Source organism: Tinamus guttatus, unplaced genomic scaffold (genome assembly GCF_059628265.1).
Source record: "Tinamus guttatus ecotype Peru unplaced genomic scaffold, ASM5962826v1 Tinamus_guttatus_pri_ptg000131l, whole genome shotgun sequence".
Taxonomy (NCBI): domain Eukaryota; kingdom Metazoa; phylum Chordata; class Aves; order Tinamiformes; family Tinamidae; genus Tinamus; species Tinamus guttatus.
In genome coordinates, this window is record NW_028288665.1 from 1,627,691 (window position 1) to 1,653,540 (window position 25,850).

The 25,850-nt window shown below is 39.9% G+C and overlaps 1 protein-coding gene and 1 long non-coding RNA gene across 7 annotated transcripts in view; one reads left to right on the top strand and one right to left on the bottom strand.

Moving 5' to 3' along the window:
* LOC148595252 (uncharacterized) overlaps window positions 1–6,248 on the top strand; it is a 123,915-nt gene extending 117,667 nt beyond the window's left edge. Inside the window, exon 3 of the long non-coding RNA XR_015913200.1 lies at window positions 6,234–6,248. This is a non-coding gene — a long non-coding RNA (uncharacterized LOC148595252). The remainder of the gene's footprint in view (window positions 1–6,233) is intronic.
* PHACTR1 (phosphatase and actin regulator 1) overlaps window positions 1–25,850 on the bottom strand; it is a 290,390-nt gene that overhangs the window by 105,998 nt on the left and 158,542 nt on the right. For all 6 annotated transcript variants that reach the window (XM_088521727.1, XM_088521728.1, XM_088521729.1 and 3 more), the window contains one exon: window positions 10,947–11,111. In XM_088521727.1, coding sequence (XP_088377853.1) covers window positions 10,947–11,111 — 165 coding nt within the window. The remainder of the gene's footprint in view (window positions 1–10,946; window positions 11,112–25,850) is intronic.

Consider the following 25,850-nt stretch of genomic DNA (forward strand, 5'->3'; position numbering starts at 1 on the left):
AAATGAGAGGGTATCCAACAATCATTTTTTGCTGGGCTTTCGATCAGGTTCATAAAGATGTTAGGGATATTTTTGAAAATGTGAGTACTTGCATGGAAGTGTAAATGTAGCATTGATTCCTGATAATGCTAATAGAAAGTTCACGGGCTTCAAAGTGTTTTCAGGCAGAAATTTAATATAAAGAGGGGCAAAGGTGTATTCAGGGCACATATTCACATCCTGGAAACATTTTAGCCTGCAGACAGAAATCTTAGCACCGCACAGAGCTGAGCACCCACTGAGTGCCTGTATCTTCTTTTAGCTACAAAGCACCTGAAAAGGGAGCCCATACAGCTGGCAGAAGCCTTTGTGGGCTGTCTGTATACGCAAAGACTTTGGGCATTCAGAACTGCCTGCCAAGCATTCTGCACCCAGTGAGAAGATGGGGTTGAATTCATCTTCTTCACTGGGAAGGAAATCAAACCTATTGTGAGCTATTTTCAGCACCAATACATGTCACCTTCAGGCAGCAGCAATTCCAGGTGCTGTTTGGGCCTTACAAAGAGTATTGCTTATCTAGGAACTTTTAGCTGTCAACCTCATGCTACCTTTAACTAAGGAGTTAATGAAGAGCACATGCAGATCAACAGCCTTTGGCAAGGCACAGGGAGGTGATGGATTTGTGTTTTCAGGCTCAAGCAGGAGCTAGTGGCAAAAGTAAATCCTTAGTAATTTCTCTTTAAAATAAGCAAATAATGCTGTTGGTTAAGTTGAAAGAATGGAATGAAGAGTTCATTCACTACAGCAAAAGGCTAATTTTTACTGCCTCTTTTGGTAATTAGAATTGTTTATGATTGCCTGCTAAACTTTGAGACACATAGAGCTCTGGAAGACCTAAAGGACCAAGAGTGTTAATTACCAAATTAAAACCTTAAATAAAAGGGAAAGTAATGGCTGCTCCTTAAAACATCTGCATGCGCATATTCAGTTGCATATACATGTTGCTGCCTAGCAACATATACTTGCCACTCTAGCAAGAATGAAAGAAATAGTGAATGATGTTCAGCTGTTATAGATTTTTTTTATCCTTACTATGTTCTACAAGTGTGTGAGAGAGATGGAAAGGCAAATTGAGCTTGCTATAATGAAAAGAACAACCTGTAGATGAACAACTCAAATGCAGTTAACACTAAGTGATGTTATATCTGTAGTCTTAACAAATCAATGGAAAACAAAAATAAGTCTTTTTTTTTTGAAGACTGTCTCCTGCAGTTACACACACCAGAAATTATTTTACTAATGGGATCCAAAATATTCTCTGAATTAATCGTCTCCATCAGCTGAAGTTCTTAAGGAAACACCACATACTGACAGATTGACCAAAAAGAAAGAAGCGAGACCTAGTGAAACTGCTTCAGTCTGGCAATATCTGCAGACTTCTAAAGGGACAAGACCAGTACCTGGGTTAGCAGTTTTATCTCTTCCTCAAGTGCTGTGATTACCACCTCATGCTTTTTTAGCCTAATCCACAAATTCAGTTCAGAGGTAGCTAGGTCTAACTCTCACCAGATATTGCCTCTAGATCTCATCTTTTGCTGCAGGTAAAGTTATCTGCTCTCTATTCCCTGCACATTAGCTCATCTGGCTGCTTACAAGATTCAGGAGAAATAATCTGAATTAAATAATTCAAGGAGGATGAGTAATGCCACATTAAACACTTGTGCTGATATTTTAATTCAGAACTGAATTTGCCTTAGCAAATAAAAATAAAATAAATCCATTCATGAACTAAATAAATATCCACCCAAGGGTATATGATGATGTAACTATATATATTTATGATTTTATATTTATGGTTTAAATAACTCAGAGTAACTTTCCCGAGATATGATGTATAAACAGTAATATAAGACAGATTTAGACCAAGATTTCTATGAAGAAAATTTTCTTTATCAAGCTGCATTTGTATCCCAATTCATAGCCCTTTCTTTTTTCTTGTTAAACCTTTGCATGAAAGACAATTTACATCCTCTTTCTAGCACAGTTTACTATTCCTCAAGGTATTAGCCCCAGTAGCCCTGGAAAGAGCTTATGAAGCCCATGTCTAGGTCCAGGTGACCCCCAATCCTTCTGACCCATCCCTCTGGGATTCTCATTCCTATTGCCAATTTCTCATTTATCTGTGTGTGCCTTTTTACTGCACTTCATAAACAGCCAAATATTGGGCAGTTACTGTGTCATTAAAAAAAATCAGGTTACAGCCGTGGGCTTGTATGTTCAAATTACTCTAAGAACCCATTTCCCAATCAAAATTTGGGTCAGGTGTCAATCAGGTCACACTGATAGGAGCAGTCAATCGATGTGTTACCACTCTGGCCTCAGGGGTTCCTGCTTCATTTACTCTGCTGCAAGAAACAAGAGCAAGAGTAAAATGGTATTCTAGGAATAAAACTTATTCAACAGAAGTTTGTCATGAAAGCATCTAACACATTTCCCTTTTGGAAGTCACCCATCAGCAGTATGTGAAAAGCAGAGTACCTTTTCCACTTCATTCCTGTAGGAACAGAAGGTCTAGGTTCACCTCTAATGAACCTAGGGTAGAACCAGTAAAGTTGCAAAGCAGATTTGGGATGTAGAAACACCCAAAGCCTTCCATGCCAAGGACAGGTTACACAGAATTTACGGGCATGAATAATACAGTAATGTATTTATTGATGATAAATTTGCATGGTATTCAGTCTCTCTGATGGAAAAATGAAAATGGCTAAGGGTATGAGTTTTTTAAAAGTAGAATCATAGAATCACAAGATGATTGAGATTGAAAGAAACCTCTGGAGATCCAATCTCCCCGCTCAAGCACAGTGACCTAAAGTACTTTGCCCAGGACTATGTCCGGGTGTTTTTCAATATTGCCAAGGATGAAGACTGCACAGCATCTCTGAGGAACCTGTTTCAGTGCTCTGTTATCCTGAGATCAGCCAATTTTATCCTCATCTCCTAATAGGAAAGGGAGAGAGAGAACCAGAAGTGGTTTTTAGTCATGGGGATAACCTGGCTTTAGAACTGTCCACTATGGTTATGTCTTTTTTCTTATCATAGACCAAATGCTCTGTGATTCTGTTTCCCTTTAAAATGCTTCTGTTTTTCCCAACATCTTTAAGAAAGACACTAAAAACCTAAAGAACAAAGACTAACAATCTGAGAGATGGTAATTAATTTCCATGTTTCAAATGCAATCTAAAAATAAAAAGAAGCTTCCATATATTTTGTTATTAAAAGAAAACATTCTAAAGTAATCTGTAAAAGCTTAGTTTGATGAGGATTGTACATTCATGAGTCACTGAAATAGCAGCTGAGGATATACAGCAATTTTTTGCAAGAGTATGAGCTACTTCCAGACACTTTGATTGTCTCTCCTCCAAAGCCAATATTCTATTATTGCTAATTTGTTGGTAAAACACTTCTTGAAACATCTCCAACAAATGCTATTCTCTAATCCGCACAACAAGCAGAAGCTTATGATATTAGCAGCGCGTGCATGGCATGTAGTCAAGCCTCAAAACGTGCTGTAAATTCTCTAATAGATTAATTGCATCATTATATTATTTTAACAGGAATGCATTGTTGTAGAATTATGTCGCAGTATTACAGTTTGGGCAGCCTCATACGATTTTCACAGCAGCTGGAAATGTAATTAGCATAAAACCCAAACAGCCTCATTAAACATCCCTTTCCGGTAAGACAGGACACACTGAAGGGCCTTGTCTCAAATGTTCCATTAAAGCGGTGTGTGGAGCTGGCAACAGGTTAGAACAGTCTCCAAATGCATTTTCAGTCCTGCTAAGCAAAGTCCACTACTTAAAGCCTGGAAATATGTTATGTAGCAGACTTCAAGAAGGCAGAAAGATGCTGTTCTACAGGAGAATAAACACTCTCCCTTCCTCCCTGTTTTCGATCCAGAAGCTCCCACTTGGCAATTCAAAGATAAAATTAGACAAATGCTAAAACTGCCTTCTGTGTAAAAATCAAATCTACATCTTCTGAACATAACTAAGCATTTGAATTCCTTTATTTAAAATTCAAAATCTGAAAATGGTGATGATTCAAGTAGTTAAGAATCAGGGGTCACTCTGTGCTTGGCCTTGCTGTGAAGTGTTTTCTCCTACAATAAGCTTTCAGCTCCTAGTCTAATTGTATGGCAGAATATGACCGCTGGGGTTAAATATCTCTATGAATCTTAGGTTCCACCACACAGCATTGCAAAACATGGAAAAAAGAACGTACCTATTGGCCAGGTGTTATTAGACAAGAATTCAGAAGAAAAGAGAATCATAAAGTGTTTTAAATGGTAGTCATTATTCTTGCTAGCTAGTTTTGCAAACAAAAATATTATTTTCAAAGCAGAGTTAGAAAATACAGAGGAAAAAAAAATGCTTGGATAGGCATCTATCATCTGACAAGCACTTGGAAAAACTTACCAAAATTTATCATGTGGAACCTGCACCCCCAGGTTGCATACTTAAAACTAAAGGCTTAGCAGGGGGACAACTGGGAGCTACAGGAAGGGGAGGAAGAGAAGTATGAGGGAGCAGGGGCAAAATCTTTAGCTTACACTTCCCCTTTGGATAATCAAGTCAATGTATAATATGAATAGTACCAATATTTTAACAGTCAGATGGTTTAACAAGAAAAAAAAAGCATAAGATACAATCATTTCTAAAAACAGAAGGCAGCAAGAATGTTTAAGATCAGCATTGGCAATAAGTTATTGGATTTCTAACATTTGCAATATTCTGGAAAGCAAAGTTCCAAAATATTTGCCTATTGTAGTGAGAAATAATCAGCAGTAGGCATAAAATGATCTGGGAATGGCTTATGAATAACAGTTCCTCTAATCGCACAAATTTATCACTTCATTTTATTTTCTTCTTGTTATTAATCAAAAACATCCAAAGTCCTTGTCCGTAAGTATTGCTAAATTTAAACATTTCCTCTGCTGACTAGGACACTTGATTTATAAAAACACATTGGCACAAGAATTTTTATAGACTACTTCTTTTACTCTGATTGCTATAACACCAAGACTTAACAAGTGAAAAGAAAACTATCTGAGCATAAAATGAATGATTATTTTAATACCATCTCTGCACCTGGAGCAGTTAATGGTTGTGTGGAGTTTTGTTCTGATACACTTGATTTTTAGCCTTTCAAGAGTCTAAGTAAGAATCAAAGTAAAATAAAAAACAAATGGAATCATTATGGTCAGAAAAGTCCTTTATGATGATTCATTTTGTGGCACTACCCACATCACCAGGCTTCAACCACTAAATTCAATGCACACATATTTTGCTGTTCCAGTAAGAGAGTCATTGATAGCAAGGGAAGTCTGTCATTCTCTGTATGAATAAGAATTAGAGTTCTGCTGTGTCCTTGGGCAGCAGGTCTACCAATCTTCTTGCCTTAAAAGTCTTTGTGTGCCAACCCAATCTTCTTCAAACTAGCTGAGCAAGTTCACAGTGATTTACCTTTTAGCTCTTCTTCTATCCCATTCCACTATGATCTGGCCTACTCTCTGTTTCCAGGAATTCCCAAACCTCATTTAAAAGGGTTCCTAAACACCAAAGTCTACAGTTTTACACTAAGCACATCAAATGTTCAGGGAAGAAGGACCTGGAGGACAGCACTCTGAGTACAAGGCTGGAGAGTGACTGACACACGACAGCCTGTGGGGGACTGACCCATCTTTACTGCCCTGCCCAAGAAGTTTTAAGTGGTTATTTCTAGGAGGGAAATGCAGGATGTGAATGAAGAAAGGTTCCAAAGTACCTAGGAGGAGCAGAGAAACTGAGTTTATCAGACCTCTTTTTTTTTTTCCTCTTGTATTGCTGACTGGCTGTCTTAGATAATCCTCCACTGCTCCAGTAGAGCTCTTTCTTTCACTGGACTTTCTTGTCTCTTACCAGCAATGTGAAATGGCCAAACAAAACACCTTTTTTTTTTTCCTATTCAGACCTCTGAAAACAGCAGATTTTTTTCTGAAGGCTTCTTAAAAAAAACCCTCATTGGTTGATAGGTGATATGGAAGATTCCAGTACAGATGGTTAATTTGGCAAAGGCACTAGCAACTGAAAACAGACATTTCTTCTGGAAAGAGATATACCATTTTTTTTCATTGATAGGGACCAATTATTGCCTGTTGTGGTTAAAATTCGGCAAAAGTCTGAGAGCGCTGTTGGCTCTCTATGAATACAAAGATAAAAAAAAAAAAAGAAAAGAAAAAACCCACAAAACTTCGATAATACTTCAGCCAGATCCAGACCCTCTCTACCCTCAAATTCCTTTATTTCAGAGGACAAAGTGCACTTTCTTCTCTAAAAGGTAGCCAAAACATGATACTTCATTAGCATGTGTTCAGCAGTACAATGAAACAACAACAGACCTAGGAACTGTTTACAAGTTCATATCAAGGCAAGCAGAACAAGATTAAGGTATTAAAAATGATGAAAAAGGGCTAGTTGAGGAGACTAGTTTGGTTTGTTGCTCCCTGCTTTACTGATTACAAGAAATCCTAGTGTCATTTTAAAACCATTGCGCAGCCTGCGGGAATCAACCCTGCTAAGGAAACATGTCCAGGCACAGAAAATTCACTGCTTCCTTCCAGGTTCTTATGCCATAAGTTAGACTGCTTCTCAACATGTAAAAGAAACAGTCCCACTAAGTGATATAATTTTGCCATTCAAAAATCTCACTGTACTCCCTAAGCTTTTGCTATCAGTTTTATCCTACTGCTTATTGATGCCAGAGACATTCAACCTCTTTTGGTAATTAAGGGTTTTCATACTTTCTATATAAGATGAATTTTTAACTGAGTTAAAGAAAAAAAAAAACTTGACTATAGCATGAATAACACTGTAGCTGAGTTTAATTTCTTTGTATAATTCCCAACATAACTTCATTATCAAGCGCATTTCTATCATATGGTGGGAGTTTCAGTATCCATCAAAGAACTGCTACTAGGAGCTTCTGTGATAAAAGGATTTGTAATCCTGGCACTGCAATACACTTTGTGCTGGCAAGGACTTCATTTCTGCCCAGGAGCAGAATTACTGTGAGCATTAATTGGGTTCCAGCCCCTGCTGGGGCACGCTGATGCACATCACATGGTATCGTCTCCCTTCCTGCTCACTTGGAGAGAGAATCTGTCCACAGATCGAGCCCGTCTGTCGCTCCTGGGGCAAGCTCTGAAAAATCTCCTTGTACTGAACCTTACAGAAGCAGAGGTGTCTCAAACCAAACCTCAGATTCAGATAGCTCTTATGAGAGATCTGGGCTGACCTGACATTTAATGTCCACTGCAGCAGACTATTCCATAGACTGATTTTTCCTACCTGCTCTTATAGCTCCACAAAACATGGTGATGATAGCCCACAGACAGACCAACTGCAAGTTAAAGGCATTAGATGTCTGCATCAGAAAACATCATCCTCACCAAGGCAGTGTCAAACTATAAACCTCTCTACATGGTTACTATAGGGATATCAAACAACTTGGTGGTAACTTAAAAATATATAAAGTGTATGAAACATATACCCACTCTTAACCTTCTTCTAGTCAGTGATATACAATGTCTTCTAGTCAGTGAAATACAATGTCAATTGCATGTCCATGTGAGAAATGAAGATGGAGGATGAAGGCCTTGACATGTTCAGAAACCACAGTGTGATCATAGCTTTGCTGAGGGGAAACATATAAGCATAATGTTCAAGTTCATCATCATCCAAACCACAGATTTCCCATCTCATTTTATGCATCTATTGGGTATCAGCGAACAACTTTTCTTATTAGCTAGATGGTTTTTTGTCCTGTGAGCCTTTGAGCATATTTTAAGGCAGTTCTTCCCTGAAAAAATGATCCTTAACACAGAGTTATTAGTCTAATATGTTAAGATATGGATGGATACATGATGTCAGCACTTGAAAATCTGCAAAAAAACAACTTTTCACCCTCAAGTATCCACCTCTCTCTCTCTCTCTTCTGCTCTTCTTCCAGAAAAAAAGGTCCCATTAATTTCAATGGAAGTTTCAACAGATAAGATCATGGTTTTTGGTCCCAACGATGTTACTTTTGACATTTAAAATAATTGGAATCCATTGTTGCAACAAATTAGAGGCTAACAAAATACTTATATGAGTGTTTGATTTTAATAATTAGTAGGAAATGCAGGTGGGAAAGCTTGGGTTCATGCCTGTAGGATGCTAATGTGAGTTTTTTTGAATCATCATATTTAGTAGTCCACTAGAAGAAAATAAGCCTGTATTAGAAAGTTTCATGCTGGCTTTCATTATACCATCTTGTAGGTTTGTCCTTTGATTTATTATAAAAACTAAAGAAATTTTCTCAGTGCAACTGAAGGTATTAGATTACAGTTTGTGGAAATTCTGGTGAAAAAAAGGCATTCTTATGGGTGCAAAATCTTTTATTTAACACATCCTGGCTTCAACTAACACCGTGAAATTCCAGTGTCAGGGCTGCTAGGATGCTCCTGGCTGCCTCTTCCCATGGGGTGGGATGATAGAAACCGTGGGGTCCCTAACTCTGATATAGTCTAGGATCACATCTCTCCCAGTGGTTCCTGCAGAGCCCTCAGCACATTTGACATCCTTGTCAATTCTGCAGCAGCTATTAGCAGGGGAACTGACAAGAATACCAATTTTGCAGAGCAGCTGCAGGATACTGCTGGCTTACTAGAGAAATGAACAGTTTTTAAAAAATGGTTTTGGATTCAACTCCGATCAAACTGCAATCAACAAACATTTCCTGCACACTGGAGACCCTGTTTTTAAATCAGTTCTCCAAGCACGGAAGTCCATTTTACAGAGGAGGAGATGATATGCTGGCTTTTCTGGTAAATCTTCCTTCTACTCTGAGAAAAATATGTTTTTACTCTGGTTTTACTCACTGTGTACTTTTGAAATGTTTTGGTAATTGGGGGGAAGGCCATACGAATAAATAGTAGGGAGGCTTTTGCCATCCTAAGCCACAGAATCACAGAATGCTTGAGGTTGGAAGGGACCTCTGGAGATATCTAGTCCAACCCCCCTGCTCCAGCAGGGTCACCTAGGGCACGTGGCACAGGGTGGCATCCAAGCGGGTTTTGAAGATCTCCAGAGAAGGAGACTCCACAATCTGTCTGGGCAGCCTGTTCCAGTGCTCTGTCACCCTCACAGTAAAGAAATTTTTCCTCATTTTCATGACCTTCCTGTGCTTCAGTGTGTGGCCATTGCCTCTTGTACCATAGCTGGCCACCACTGAAAAGAGTCTGGCCCCATCCTTTTGACACCCTCCCTTAAGGTATTTATCCACACTGATAAGATCCCCGCTCAACTTTCTCTTCTTTAGGCTGGACAGTCCCGTCTCTCAGTCTCATAGGAGAGATGCTCCAGTCCCCAAGTCCTGCACTGCCATGGTTATGCTACTAGGTGTAACCAACCCAAAACACCTAAACTGTCCTCATACTAGTTGCCACCATAGTGGCATATGGTTGTGCCACTAGTGCCCACATATCCAGAAGTGCCTAAGAGCTGTATGATTTTCACAGAAATGCTGCACTATATCAGTTTTGATTGATACAGAACATTGAATGACAAGGCATTTGTTTTGCTGGAACATGTCATTTTGGTGACAACAGCTTCTCCAATGTCAAGCCAACAAATGAGATCATCACTCAGAGTAATACAGCCAGCTATTTCAATTTGTTAGGCTTTGCCTGACAAATTGGGGAGCAGCTTTACACCATAGAGTAAAGAATGCCTCTAGGTATGGAAACTGAAAACTCTTATTTCTGCTTTCAACCACAAGCTCATGCAAGAATTTGCACTTAGCTAAATGAGGCTTCTTGCATGATTATGGGTCATTTAAACAGAACAGATGTTGGGTGTCAGAAGGTAAATGCAAGTCCTCCCTAAAAGCTTCCACTGTGCAATAAGCAGGGCACAGAGCAACTTGGTTGTATCCTTCGCTTCTGCTGGCACTTAAAGATGCAAAATCTGCAGTGCTTTGTTTCTAGCCTAGCAAGAACAATTAGAAATCAGAAAATTAGAAGAAAACTCATGTGTTCTCACAGTCAATCTGGGCTCAGGATTGTCAGAAACACATACTCTAATTGTTAGTCACCATTGAGGAACACAGAAAAAAAGGCATTCCAAATAAAGAAAAATCTGCCCCCTCCCCACAAAAAAGCCCCAAACCACGAACACACACACACACACACACACACCACACACACACACACACACAAAAAAAAAAAAAAAAAAAAAAAAGAGGTATAAACCTGCCAAGTAAATGAGTGCCTGTGTCTGGGATTCTGGCTCAGAATAATTTATAATTTTTTTTTTAAAAAAAGGCTTTTTCGGTTTTCCTTTCCTTTCCTTTTCTCTTTTTCAAGTCTTAAGCTAAAAGTGTTAAACAGAAACAGGGCAGAGGAAGGACAGAAATTTGGTTTTACTCAGAAAACTAATGACGCATCATTACTCTCCAATGGAACAGATTATTTATGGTTATGCAAGTTACTAGGCAAAATATCAACTCTTTTGTTACATATTTTTCTTGGTCCCCTATTAACACTTAAAGACCTTGAATGCGGCTACCTCTTCCACTGGCTCTGTCCTTTTATCCTTCCATTTCCTTTACTAATCTGCTAAATCTATTTCACATTTTTTTCTGGGTTGTTGCCTCATTCTAATCTCAGGCCCTGAAAATGTGGCTTTGGCAAGCTGCTTCTTTAGGTTTAGCACACAGAAAACTTTTTAGGAAACAGCTGGTAACAAAATTAAAGACCTTTTAGAATCTGATGCATCCCTGCCACCCAGGTTACAGCAATCTTAAAAGCACATGCAAGTTGGAGCTGGAGTTCCTGATTGCATTGACTTGTCGTAAGATATGCGAACCACCCCGACTGTGCCTGTTACCTGCAGAAGTGTGCTTAAATTTTTCACTCTTCTTCTTCCTCCATTTCCATGGCTTAAAAAGCCTTCCAAGGGTAGCAAATTTGCTTCTTCTTCTGATTGGAGGTGTATGAGTTCCAGGAACTAGGGAATCCGAACGCATTGCAGCCAGTCTTTCCACTTCCTCAGCTGTAGTTTCCACACACAAATACAAAGGAAGAAAAAAAAGAGGGGGATAGATGTTTTAATAAATTATCTAAAAACATCACTGATAGTTCAAACTTTCAATGGCTACAGAGAACAGTTTAAAAAAATGGGGGAGGAGGAAGGAAGTAGTATTTATTATTTAAATGTTACTGTCTTTTCTTTCCGGTGGAATCCATGCTCTGCTGTAAGCAATCAGATCGAACACCAGCATGGATTATTAGACCAGTAAAGTTGTGATCTTCAACAAATCGCTCTGCATAGCGGTAGACACCATCTCTAGTTGGGAGCCCACCCACCAGCTATGCTGGTGGAAGGATGTCATATAGACTGGGCGAGAGAAAGCTGGAGCGAAGCGATGCAACAATGTTTAAGGGAAATACCACAATTCTCTTTTGCGAGTAAAAGAGAAATTTGGGTGAACTAATACACTAGTACTTATCAGGAGCAAGGACTACAGACCCTCTCGTATCATTACTGTGTCTGTTAAAAACTACCTTGGTTAAAAAATGAGCTGATCGTGATTTTCCTGGTGACAAAATATGACCTGCACATTAACTTCCTGGGAGCTTAAAAATGCAGAAGATTCCTTCCAGACCCCCTTTTCTAGCCTTTCACTTCTCTCCTTCTTTTAATTTAAGGATATGAGGAATTTTAGCAGTGTCCACACTTAAGGATGAAATCCTTATGGAAGTCACAGTTTTCCTCAGTTTAAAAAAAATGTAAATTGCACAAATCTTGAGATATTATCTTAGATATTTTCAACATTAAAAACAAACAACAATCAACCACTCGCCTCCACTGCCCCAAAACTGAAGGATTTTACATCTTTCTTCTGAGAAGAATACCTGTGCAATTCAATCAGCGTACACGAGGTGATTTTTGAGGGAATATCAGGTAATTTCCCAAGCTTGTGCTCTAACAGAACAGTGTTAGTAAAACTAGTTTTAGTGGTTTGCACAAACACGATCTGGCTCAGAGAAGGTACAGATCTTTATCAGCCCCGGTCTAAAGGCAATAGTCAGTCTCCAGTTCACCTGTACAAGATGAGCACAAGATTGGCAACCCTAGTAAGAACATTGGAGCTCTGAAGGGATGGACATATCTGCTCCACCCTGTCAGAAGCATCAGAGATTTTAGTCGGCAAATCCTTGTGTGTCATGGAAATTTTCCAGAGGCTTTAAGCATGCTGAATTTAATTTAGTTTTTCATGGAACAACCAGAAACCAATCTCCTGCACAACAACAATTCCATTATTGGAGTTCCAAACTAGAAAGTCATTTGAGCTCCTCATGTTTTTTGCAAGAAAGTTGTTTTTTTTATTATTGCTTTTTTAAAAAAACATGGACAACACAATTGTTTTTCCTCTAAAACATCACTACCAGATGCAGCTGTCTAAAATTTCCTCAAGAAAAAAGCTAGTCAGCAACAGACAGCCATCATGAACTATTTCATAGGAAAGAGTGAAAAACAACATCCATTTCTGGGACTTAAAAACAATGTCTGTCTTCTGGGATAACGGAGAGACAGACAGATGTTTCTAAGCATCCTTTAGCTGCAATGAAAGCAAAGAAGGAAAAGGTGGTTGGGTCAAAGCATTTCACTGTTGCAACTGTACTTGTGGTGCCAACGGCCTCTTTTCCACACAACACCCTGTACCAGAGAGCATCCCAGGCAGTGCCGGGGACATGCTGCACCAGGACTGGAAATTGCCAAACACAGTGGGAGGGTAAAGGGCAGAGGAAATCAGAAGTTTCCTTACACCTTCTTTTCTTCACTGCAATGTACTGGGCTTTGAAAACCATATGGGGTATAGACCATGTGACTCTCCCTGCAAGGAGCCTTTCCCCTCCTCCCTTCTTAAGGGATGTCTAAGTAAAGCGCATAAGATCACCCCGTATTCCATGGCTGGGATTTTTTGGAGATGCTGTTAGAGGCAGAGGGCTGGTCTTTCTTCCTCCCTGCTTGCTTACCGGGGCAATCGGAGCAGCCCACAGAACAAACCGGGAATGACAAGCTACTGCTGCCAAATTAGGCTTTCTGATACATAAACACACAGTGGAAATGTCACATAACGCCTCTGGCTTGCTCACCCACTCTCCTGTGCTCCTTCCTGAAGCACCAGTGCTGCTACCGAGGTCCCTTAACAGCCACTAAACATCAGGGCTCCCATGACTCCTCCTTGAAAGCCAGCCCTAATTGGCCAGGGCCACAGGATTGAAATTCCTTAAAAATTCCCTCCCTTCAAAAGGGAGCTTATTACACACCATCTGTGCTCTCCCTGCCCCCAGGAAGGTTTACTCACTCACAGCAAGCTAGGATGGATTCATGGTCAGGCAAAACTAACACTGAAGTCAGAAGTAATTTACCCAAAGGGTAGGTTCATTACAAACCAAACAGTTTCAGAACCATTTCCATATTTTGACTATTCTTCCTTGAATTTGAGTATCTTGTCTCACACAGAACTCTCCTGTGCTCCAGGAGTCCTGCTGTGCTCTCCATCAGCCATGAAGAGATGATGTGGCTCTTCTTCAGCCTCGCCAAAACACACACAGCTCTGAGCTAATGCAAATAACAGCTCTTTTCCCCCCTCGCTCTTTTTTTTTTTTTTTTTAAGGACTATCTCATTTTTCATGAAATAAGCTTTCAAAGGCACTGCTAATTCAAAGCATAATAATCACTGGCTAGGAATGAGCTACATTAACATAAAACCACGCCAGTCTTAACAAAGCAAGAATAAAACCAGACTGTGGTGCAATAAGTAAAAGCTATATTTCTGCATTCTTGTTTTCGGCTGCAGCTTTTGCTCGAGTTGGCCAGGTGTCTTCTGCTTTTTTGGCTCCTAATTGCCTAGCTGTGAGCTCCAACATCCACCACTGACAGCAGGCTCTGTGGGCTGCTTTCACACCCTTGCTGTTCCCAAAAAAGGTGGCACTTGCAAGAATGCAAACCAACCCAGACCAGCACATTTACTGCTTTCTGAGCGAAAAGCAGTCCCAGCTGGATGAGTTTGCTGAACTGGGGAAGGCAAATAGCCATATGCATTAGTGCCTGCCATCACGCTGCTCCGGTCTTGGCTTTAGACTGGTGTCACAAACCCAAGATGATGTTTATGGGTCACGTTACTGCTGACGTTCTCTGCTTTGGGGAACTTGTTCTGATTTTATTCCAGGATCTGAGAGATCTTGCAGAGGAAGTGTAGAAACACTGCACAGTTCTAAGAAGATCTGCACTCCTGGCAAAAAGTCTCTCTCAATTTTATCTGTCCAAAATGTCATCCCAGAATAGCATAGGTGAAACTAAATGTTAACAGATTTTCATGGGCTCTTTGGTTATGAGACATAACCAAATTCTCCAGATTTTACTGTAAATCTCAAAAAAAAAAAAAAAAAGAAATTCATACAGACTGAAGGGTTTAAGCAAGATTCAAGTTTTTCATTAGAAAAAGCGCCATGGATCATAAATCATATTTTTCATTCAAGTGATTAAAAGATTTTTTCAAACACTGTTACAAAAAACTACAGAGACTTGAAAAGCTAAAAAGTCTAAAAGCTAATTTCTTCTCTTCTTTGGAAGGTATGCCTAGGTTTTGGCTTATTTATTTTGGCTTTATTTTCAAATTTGTTTCTAACGATCTCCTGTTGTAAGGTTTCCTTTGAGCTCTACACCATTAGAGCTACACAGACATTAGGCTACACACAGACATTATTCTGAAAGCTCTGCTCAGTACAAGAAGTAGAAAGGCCGTATGTCTTTTTGACACAACAGTAAATCTGAACAGCTACTCTAATTGCTGAGCACTTACATCTTCTCTTTACCTGAACACTTTCAATTAAAAAAAAAAAACAAAAAACAAAAAACTCATAGTCCTTTCATGAAAATGTATCCTTCTCCACTCTTTCGTTAACATCTGTAGTGTTATTTCCCTTTAATTTCCCTTTGCACCTGGAATTATTATTATTATTATTTTTTATCAGTCCTCCCTCCACTACTCGGGTTGCCAAGCAGGGATGATTCCCTCTTTGGGTGACAACAGCTCCCACTGGATGTATACATTTGCCATTGCAAAAATGTCACCGAAAGGGGTGGCATAGTCTGTTCATGAGCCATGAAGAGATTGTCAGCACCTCTGCTTTGTATCTAAGTAGTGCTCACACATTCCAAATTGCTGATGCTTATTACCACTTCCCGAGTATGTGTTGCTTTACATCGTACCTGTAAACCAAACCTCATATCATTTACATTTGCCCCTTTTGGTAGATACTAGATGACGCTTTGGCACTGCATTCTGCTGTGTTACAGAGTACGTGTTTCTCTTGCTGGAAGAGAAGTGCAAAGAATAGCTTTAGAGTTCTATTCCCTTTAGAGCCCTGCTATTGACTTCCCCACGCTTTGACGTAAAAGGTTAATTATTCATGCTGACTGCAATCTGAAAGCCATATTTTTAACCTCTGAAAACTGCACTGTATTGCAAGCATCCTTGTGTATTTACTGATACAAAATTTCTCAAAAAAGTATTCTTTGTATTTTAACATTGTCTATAAGATTATTACATGTAACAAAAGAGCCTTATCAGATTACATCATTAATAGCTACATAACCTTTTCCTACAAATCTTGTAATTATAGAAAATAAGGATTACTAGGTTTGCCTAGCATCAGCTGTTTTGTCTGTCCCTTATTGTTCTCATTACTCACTGTGTTTTCTATCCCGTAACTGCTTATTGCATATAGATTTAGGGCTAAATCCACTAGAGTGCTATTGCTCCAAAATTTTGACTGCCTGGACATAGGGAGAGAATCCAGAGATTTGCTTCAGGCAAATATGTGGAGACTCAGTTACCCCAAAATGGGATCCAGAGCAGCCCTCAGATGTGCAGTGCAACTAAAGGGCAGCCAGGAGGAAAACAGCAAGGGCAAATCAGATATTTCACTTTTCCTGGGGCTATGGGAAGGCAATTACATGTATAACCAGAATCCTTGCTTTGGACAGCATCTCTACCTCGAAAAAAAAAGGGAATTCTTTCCTTTCCTAAAAGGCCTTCAGGAAGGAGGTGCAGAGCTTGTGATTGCAATTAAGCAGAGAAGGGGGATGGAAGGGGATGGCAGGGACCTTTCTGGCTCAGCCTTACTGCTAGACTACTTGTTTAGGAGAATCACAGGGTCACTTTTATCCTCCACTTGAGAAAGTTCAAGCAAGGGTCTCCAGTTGCCTCGGGAACAGTAGCACACGTCACGATGCGATGACTGATGGGAGTGCTCTCCATCTCTCCTACTAAAACTGTGCCATTGTAAAGCAGAATTCAAAATCTACCCTCTGAAGAAAACACAAGCAGAGGCATGGTCAGGACACGCTCTGTGAGCACAAAGGAGCTTCCTCTGAGCCTATTTCTGGACTTTACTGTGGATTAAATAATCCTGACCATTTGTCCATGAAGAAGAGTAAGAGGGGGAAAGTTGCTTCCTCTCACTGTCACTTGCTTTTACTTCTGGTATTGGACGTCTGTGTCATGAGGGGAGAGAGGAGGTAAGGCACTAGCAGCTAAATCCTCTCCCCAGAGAGCAGAGGGAATGGAGGGGTAGACGGAGCCCTGCTAGGAGAGCTGCCTGGTCACACAGCTATGCTCCAGCCTAGGAAGAACTAAATAACTGGCATAAATAACTCATGCTGTAGGGTAAATGACAGGCTCCAAGCAGAATTTCCTGTCTAGGGCATTGCCCCTAAGGTGTCCTCATACTGTAATCACAGCGCCTGTACTAAAAAATCTATTACAGAACAAATCTGCCTTTTCCAAAGTAACCTTGACAGAAAGAGGTTCTTGGAAAGCCCCACACTGTCATGTGTAACTTGCAGTGGAACAGCCTTGAAGCACAAACACATGAGGACCCGGATGAACCTGCACGCAGCCTACACAGCTTCTGAGACTGAAAATAAACTCACAAGAAGATAGCACTGACCTGCCTAGTGACACTTGGCTCTGGCCCCTAGCGCAGAGTGTTAGAAAAACAAACCTCCTTAAAACCTATTCTGCAGCGTCTACAAGAATGAGATTAAATATTGCAACTGCAGAAAATTCAGAGGAGAAAGTTGAACATGAGTCATACCCACAGGACTGTTTGTAATTGAAGGCTCTTGCATAAAAGAAATGCTACAAGGTAAAACAGTTTGAGTGGTGTTTGCGACCATTGCTTCCTAAGCAGAAAGCGCTCACCAGCACTGCCAATAACCGGCCCAACAAATGTAGACAGAGCTAAACACTGTGGTTTAGGGCTCCCAGCTATATGTGTATGTGTTGTTCAGAGACAGAGGCAACCTTGACTGTCTTCGAGTCATTCCCTGACTGATCAAATCTATATTTAAGCCTCACCACAGCAAAAGCTCTTTGTGAAACCCAAGGCAATAGAAGACCAAGAAATGTATCTTCCTTGAGGCAGATCTTCGTATGTTGAATGTTCAGTAAGAAAAATCAAACTCATACAATAAGAAAAACAGAATTGAAACCCATGTATCTTCAAAAGATGCAATTAGTTCATTACATCTTTTTCCTAAGTTTTGTTTCAATAAAGGACTTGATATTTTAAAGTTGATCAAAATTAATCTGCTACGCTTCTGCTACCAGCAGATGATTTTCCTAACTGCCATTTAGATGGACACAAGCACACTTGCTCACATTGCTTAGTACCTTCTCATCAGGCCCCTTAATGGGAATCAGTGGGAAGTTCTCACTGAGTAAATATTTCAGCCTTTGAGCAAATGGACAACCAACTCTAAATGCTGTCTGTTTATTTGAAAAAGTCTGGAAATAAATATTTAAATGCATATAATTTCTGAGGGGACTTTCAATCAGCTGAGCAATTTCGATCTTCGCCTTCTGAAGTTCTCGTAAGTAGAAACAGCCAATAATTTTATTTTCTTTTACTAAAAATGTGACCTTTAGAAGACACACCTTTAGACTATTTGGAACCCTGACAAGGGTATGCATTCTTATTAAAAGTAATCTGTTCTGGAAACGACATTACAAGTACTAAACATGGCAGACCTTCTAAGCACAATGATATAATTTTACCACTATCATTACTGAGATTAAAAAAAAAAAAAGAAAAAAAAAGAAAAAAGCTTTTAATTACTATCATGGCCAGGAGAAAAGGAACAAAGTAACTACCTGAAGAACTAAGAAGTTCAAATCATTCCCCTGTAATCTCTACGTTACTTCTCTTGGGAAAAATAAAATTCTATTTCTGTTCTTTAAAGAATTTGATAGGAAGTTGGCCAAGAGGAAAAGAGTAATTATACCAAATGGTACATTTATAATGAGCCTGAATGTGAGTTAAAAAAACCTGACTCCTTAACAACTTTAACAAAAAATATGTTTCACTGGGCTCTGAAAAGAGACAGACTGTTCAGGAATTAAAAGGAAGGACCATATATTTGTGCTTTGAGTACCTAAATGTAGATACCTTTGGTCTGTCCTAATTGTTACTACAGCTAGTGGGAATTCTTTTGTTGATTTAAAGGAAGGTTAGATTTGTTGTGGTGGTATTTCAGTTTAGATCCTTATGGCAGAGCTTTAAATTTCAGAGTTGAGAAGGAACTCCCTCAGAAGAGTATAATACTCAGAGGGAGGAAAAATGCCCACAGCTCCTTTAAAATCATGAATAAAGCATGGCGGGCTGTTGGCAAAAATACCCAGAGTATTTCTGTGTGGTTTTCACAGCTGTGATTTCACTTTTTTTTTTTCACCCACTCTTTTTAGCATTTAGCATTTTAGCATCATGGTTGCTGAGCTCTGCAGGTTGTTATTCTTGCTGTTTAGGCAGAGGAAAGCCTCTGGTTTTGGTTTATTGCTCTAGACAGTAGAGAACCATCTACCCTTAACATATGATGGAAGCAATCAAGTAATCAAATTGTTCTATCCACCTAAGAGACATTACAGTCAAAAAAAAGAATCTATGCTCATAGCTTTAACTTCATGAATAATTCCAAGTCCAGTAAGCGCAAATAGCTCAGAAAACAAGAAAGTGCTTAAATCAGAGCTAAGGGAAAAAAATACTACAGGGGGGCAACAAAGCAGTAACATTGAAAAAGCTACTGAAACATTTCCATTACTTCCATGCATAGAAATAATGTTAGCAGAGACTTAACAGATTAAATCCTCACCATATCAAAGCAGATGGTAAAGGTAACAAGGAGTAGGATTACCTACCGCAGCCATCAAGGACTGTACTACAGTCTTGGGAATTTGGGATATATTTTGTCCTCAGGTCTATCAAAACAGCATTGTAAATTACTTCCTTCCGCTTTTCGCATGAGATGAATCCATTAATGAGATGAGCACAAGGGGCAAGGAAGATGACTACAGCGTGTATGGTGCTGCAGGCTGGCAGGGTGCTGGAACTTGCCTTCTGGTTAAAGGCTTGGCCAAAGCTGTAAAAAAGACCTTTCCGGGAAGCTAAAATTCACCTAGGATAAAACAAATTGGCAGAAGAGTATTTACAGCATGGTCCTAATGAGGGCCTTCCTTTGTGTCTCTGTCTGCCTTTCTGCAGCATTGGAGGGAGCAAACCAGGGCTGGGCACTGTGGATATGCGCGGGGCTAGCCAGGAGCGTGCCAGGGCATTCTCATACAGAGCTGGGCACTCTGTCCGGGAAATTTGACAGTCCAGAGTTCACTTTGCAACACTGTGAGCCAACACTCTAGCAGAGGCTCCCAGGAGGTTTCATTTCAATACATAAACAGAACAAAGCCCCAACAAAAAATCTACATTCCTTACAATAAAGCGAAGCTCTCCTTTTCCATCTCCTCACGGCTGGCACTAGACAATGTCTGAGCAGTTGCTCACCTGATGAAATGGAGAAGAGATCCTGTCAATATGTACAAATACCTGAGGGGAGAGTGTAAAAAGGATGGTCCCAAACTCTTCTTGGTGGTGGCCAATGATAGGACAAGCAGTAATGGGTACATACTGAAACACAGGAAGTTCCATCACCATGTGAGGAAGAACTTCTTTCCTGTGAGTGTGACAGAGCCCTGGAACAGGCTTCCCACAGAGGCTGTGGAGTCTCCTTTTCTGGAGATCTTCAAAACTCGCTTGGATGTCACCTGGTGCTCTAGGTTGCATGCTCTAGGTGTCCCTGCTGAAGCAGGAGGATTGGACTCGATGCTCTCTAGAGGTCCCTTCCAACCTCAGCCATTCTGTGATTCTGTGAAATCCGACTTCCCCAAACCACGAAATTTCCTGTCCCAAAGTTAGCAAGCTACCCGCTACCCAGCAGATTAAAAAACAAACAAACAAACAAAACAAAACAAAGAAACAAAAACCCCCAGCCTTTCTGAGCATTTTTGGCAATATAATTGCCTGTCTTCACATAACTAATTAGGAACACTGTTCTCAGTTTTAAGTACTGAGTTGTTTTGGACCACAGCATTCTCATAGTATCACAGACTTTTTTCTGTCAAGTCCTAGTGAAAGTTCAAACCTGCATGTACCCTCTTCAACAAAACCATAGTCATTGCCACAGAATCACGATTTTCAAAAATCTCTTTACACATTCACTTTGAAATCTGCATTTCAGAGCTTGGCCTGAACCATGACATCTGGACAAGGTTTTCCAACTTCACAGTCTGTGACGGTGCTCAGGAGGATCGACTTGCCCAGCACTTTCTACAAGGGAGGAAACAAGCTGAAACAACACTGATGTGTTCCCAGGTCCTGGGAGCACCATGAGAGCATCCATATTTATGAAAAACCTGGAATGAATGATTACAGCAGGTAAAGAAGAGCACCTTCATTTCTCCACTAAACACAGGGAATAGCTTAGAGCTGCTGACTTCTAAAACTAGCATCCATCTACACTATGGGCCTGCATTTTTTTATTGTATTTGTCATGCACAGATCCATTGCCCAAAGATGACTGAGGAATCAAAAAACAATAGAAAAATATCTAGAAAAATTGCATTTTGGAACTCATATGCAATGTCAGAATAGGAATTAGTGAGCTAACACAAAGTCTTACTGCTTACTGAATTTGCTATTCTGACCATTTATTTTCTTTAAAGCCTATGGGTTTGGATGCACAGCAAAAGCACCTGGTCTTCATAAAGAAAATGGCATTTGAATCAGATGATAGGAGATGCACAGAAAGCCAGCCCCACATTGGTTTCCCTGAATATTTTTTTTTCAAAGAATGCAGACAGAACTGCTCTCGCTTGGTTTAAAGTGATGCACAAGCAGGAGAAAAACTAGAACTTCCTTGGGTTCCAGCTTGCTCTATACATGCCTCCTTAGACATTTCACCCAAGTCTCTACACCTGTTTTTTGTTTTTTTCCCTTTCGGTTAAACTCAATATTTCAAAGATGCTTGTCCAATAAACCTGGTGTGCATGTGCAAGAACACCCTGTTTTGCTAGAGCATGGGAAGAGGAAAGGGAGAGCGTTTTTCTATTAGCTTCTGGTGCAAAGAGCTGCAACTATCCAATCATCCACATGTCCATGCATTTGCACTGCTGACTGTTTAGGCTGAACATGGTAATTTTTAGGAGTATTTATATTTTAGGCATATTGGAAAGTCAAATGAGAAAAATAAGAAGTTCTAACACTTAACAGCAGCATGACACACATCCCCTTTATATCAGTTTAGTTTCAGCTGAGGCATAAGAATCAGTATTTGTACTGATTTATTTATTTATTTATTTACTTTAATGAAAGAAAGGCAGGTTGACTACATCTTCCTCTGGAAAATTTCATTGGTCCTGTGCTCATGCGAGATCAGACAATATCTGAAAATTAGAAATGTCAAAGCAGCTGCACCCAAAGTGCTTGTGTACAGAGACAACTGCAAGGAGCCCGTGGCATGAAATTATGACGTGGACTCCTGACATTAGAGATCCAGGATATGGTCCACATTGATGCGAATATACGGATCACAAATACTTCAGAGAAGGTTTCTAATACCTGGACTGTGGATGCAGTAAACAACAGTGGTACTTCCAAGCCTGGCTAATCTTGTGAGGATGCAGTTAATTACTATGTGTCACACTAATTACTTATTTTAGCACCTCCAAAGCACTCAAGCCTGCGTAGTAACATTTCAATCTGTTAGTTCTTGAATCTGTATTAAAAGGATCCCTAACACAGAAGAGTACGGTATCTGTGCTGCAGCTGTGCATTCTTCAGCCCATTGCTGAACATAAAGAATATTGTTTTCAATGATCTCTAACAAAACTTACACACACCTTACTTTAAATGACCCATTTTTCTCATTTTTACTGTCATTACACTCTGTTCTTCCAGACCAGGGAAGGATTTAAAATATCATTGCTATGATTTTTCAAGCTGATAATAAACTTCTCTTGCGAGGTAAAGTGAAGCAGAAATCATTCTCAGCGACCAGAACCTCCCAAGGTAAATTAAACAACTGGATCTCTTTTAATTTTATTCCCTATGCTCCTACTGCACAAAGCCATTAGACTAATGGCCTGAAAAATGTCAGACAAAAGATGACAGAGGGCAGGATCCTTCTCTTAAGTGGCAATAAGGGAACACGGCTCCTGAATAGCAGCACTAAACCTGTTATCCTAGTCCTGGGCTGGACACCCTGGGATGGAGGAAAGAGAATATTTGAAACACACTTTACCTCTGTGCCAAAAACATCCACAATGTCCCACCTAACATATGCTGGGCCTTGCACAAAGGGGTGTATATATTAAAGCAGACCCTTGGGCTATGGAGAGCCAGTACACAGCTCAGAGTGGAAAATGCCTTGTAGTTATTGACCGAGAAACAAGTGAGACCGTAACCTCAAGTTAGGTTAAGATGACAACTTCCCAGCACACAGGGATGGCAGGACTTTTTCCTGGACACCTTTCCAGAAGTGTGCTAAACTGATCACAAAGGGAAGATAGGGTCTCCAAGTATGTCCCAACTTTGTCTCTTTGCTATTTTGTTGCATTGAGATGGATAATGGCAAACATCAGAGTTTCTGAGAAAGCAATAGCAACATTGAGCCAGGGCTGTCATAACCTCTCTGTACTTTGGTATTGCTCTTCAGGTGCTCCAGTGCTCTGATGCTGGGTCTTGGCTAACATATTTGGAAAGTTATGTGAGACTTTGCATCAAAGATTTAACAGACTACAAAATTATCCAATTATTCTTAGACATCCTGGCAGCCTGGTAGAAAGGTGGTACCACATACATTTTTACTGTGCTTCTGAAATGATTTTTTTTTAATTGATGGCTGAATGTTCAGCAACATGAAACCAAGTTTTATGCTGTTTGACTGCCAGCAAGACAATCTTAGGAAATACAAAGGAATAGCTACGCATTTACAAGCCTCTAAAATGGAACAAGAAATAAATTCTTACAATTCAAAAATCAACGTAGAATGTCTGCCTCTTTTGCCAAGAAAAAGGCAGTGAATGATACTGTTATACATACAACAGTACATTTAGAAGAATAGACTTTGCTTGTCTGTCAAAGAGTTCATAAAATGTACTCTGATGCTTTCAGTGGTATTAACTGTTTCTAAACACAGACAGACTGTATTATAATGGCACAAACTGATGCACATAGTACTGGTTATGTAGTAAAACAAAGAAACAAAAAGAAGAAAGAAAGAGAAGTCTCATGCCAGAATGTTAAACTGGATTACCTCTTCTGATCTCTTCCCTACATAGCCAGCATTTCTTTGTTGCTCAAGCTCACATGGGTAGAGATGTTATTAATAAATAACAATCCGATGATTGATTTAAAGGGAACTACGGCCATGTATCATATTTTTCCATTAAAGAATTTCAAGTTTTAACAAAGAAAGAGACCAACTATACAAAACATCCTCTAAGGGAAACTTCTAAGCAATTAAAGCACTCAGAAATGACAAAACACAGAAGAAGAAACTAACTGCGCTCCTTGGTGGGATCAGGGCATGGAAGAAAGACAGTAGGACATAAGGATGGTGCAAAAAGATAGAGAGAAAAGCTTGCTCAGCTTGGTCTGTCAGGCTGACTTGATAGTCTGTCTCAAAGGGGTCAATATCAGATGGTTTGAGAGAAGTGAAGAAAGGGGTCATTATGGGCCATTATAGAATAACAGGCTGCAAGGAAAATATCTGCTCAAACTCCATCAGTGAATGACAAGGCACTGCTCTGATGCATGAAAGCTGATGATACGGCCTTTATAAACATATCTATGTCTTATGAAAGGTCCTGAAGACAAGCAAACTAATCTGGTCGTAAATCTTATAACATTTTTTTCCTATGATCATGTTTGGTGAAAAAGAATGGCACTAGAAATACTTCATAAAAAACAATGTTTTCTTTCATTACAGGCTCTCATTCACCTTCTTGCTTTTTCTTTCAGTGCTCTGATAATATAGTGAGAACATGTTCTGCCACTATCTACTCCATTATCTGCACTTTGGCCCCTAACTTACTGTCTCCCTTCGCTTATGAAAAACTCATGGTCTTTCCTAATAATAGCAATTAGATATGTCCAAAATACAAAACAGAACAAACTTGACCCAGAATAACCCAAACTAGGCACACTGCTCAAGATGATGACAAATAGTTAAAGACTAGCATTATTATTAAACACAAGAAATGTGTTCTTTATCACACACACACAACACTTCACTTGTCTTGCCTCCATCACGCTGATGGCATTTTTCTGTGCTTTTTCAGACTCCCCACACAGAGCTCATTTTTCATTCAGTGTTCAGGGCTTCCCTGATATCTGTATTTAAGTGGTTTACATATCACGGTGCTTTAAGCTTTGTCCTCAGAACAGAGCGCAGCATAGTAAGATGTTATCAAAAGATGACATCCAAGTTACAGCTTTGAAAAGAGAGACGTCAATGGGAAGAGATGAGAGGAAGACAAGCCAGCCAACTGCTCTCTAAAGACACTAAGAGATGGAGTGCTCTATCAATGTCTTTGTGTCAACATTGTGTAATAAAAACGAGACAGGGTCTTAGCTAGTGTGAGCAAGTCCATCATTTTTTGTCATTTCCTAAAACTCAAATCAGTGACCCACATACAGAATTCCCAGAAACATTTGTTAACATTTCTTATGCAGGGGCACAGGGCTTTTCACTGGAAAACATGGGGTCTAGATGCATGCTTGTGTAAATGTGACCAAGCCTCAGTTACATTTTCTTTTTCTTTCCCCGTGCTATCAAAATTACACAAATGAGGACTGCACTTGTAACCCTTATTTTTCCTACAGCTTCAGTCAAATAATGTAAATTCTCTTGCTATTTTGGCCAAGGTATTTTCCAAGGGGACCCCGAGCTCTGCTTGGTGATTGTCCGTCCTGCCTTGACAGTGAATTTCCCATCATCAGCCACAGCACAGAACTGCCTGGACCTGTACACAGCTGATTTATTTGGGGGCTATAAGATTTTGCTACAGGCAATTAAATAGGATATGAATTATTCATTACAGAGATGCACATGAGCAATTAACGGCTTGCCCTAGGCTTGGTGGTGTTCCTTTAGCTTTAGCTTGGGACATAGAGGTAGAAAATGTAATCCCTTCTCCCCCATCCCTTTTCTTTGCTTTGCCTGCAAACCAGTCAATTGAAATAATTTCCATTTCTAATGCTCAAGGAAAGCTTCACATATCACTGGCCAATCCTTTGCCAGGGGCAGAAGCGACCCCAAGAGGAGCCAAGTGGACTTCAGCCTCCCCGCAGCCTCCTCATCCAGGGATCCAGGATGTCTTTGTGAGAC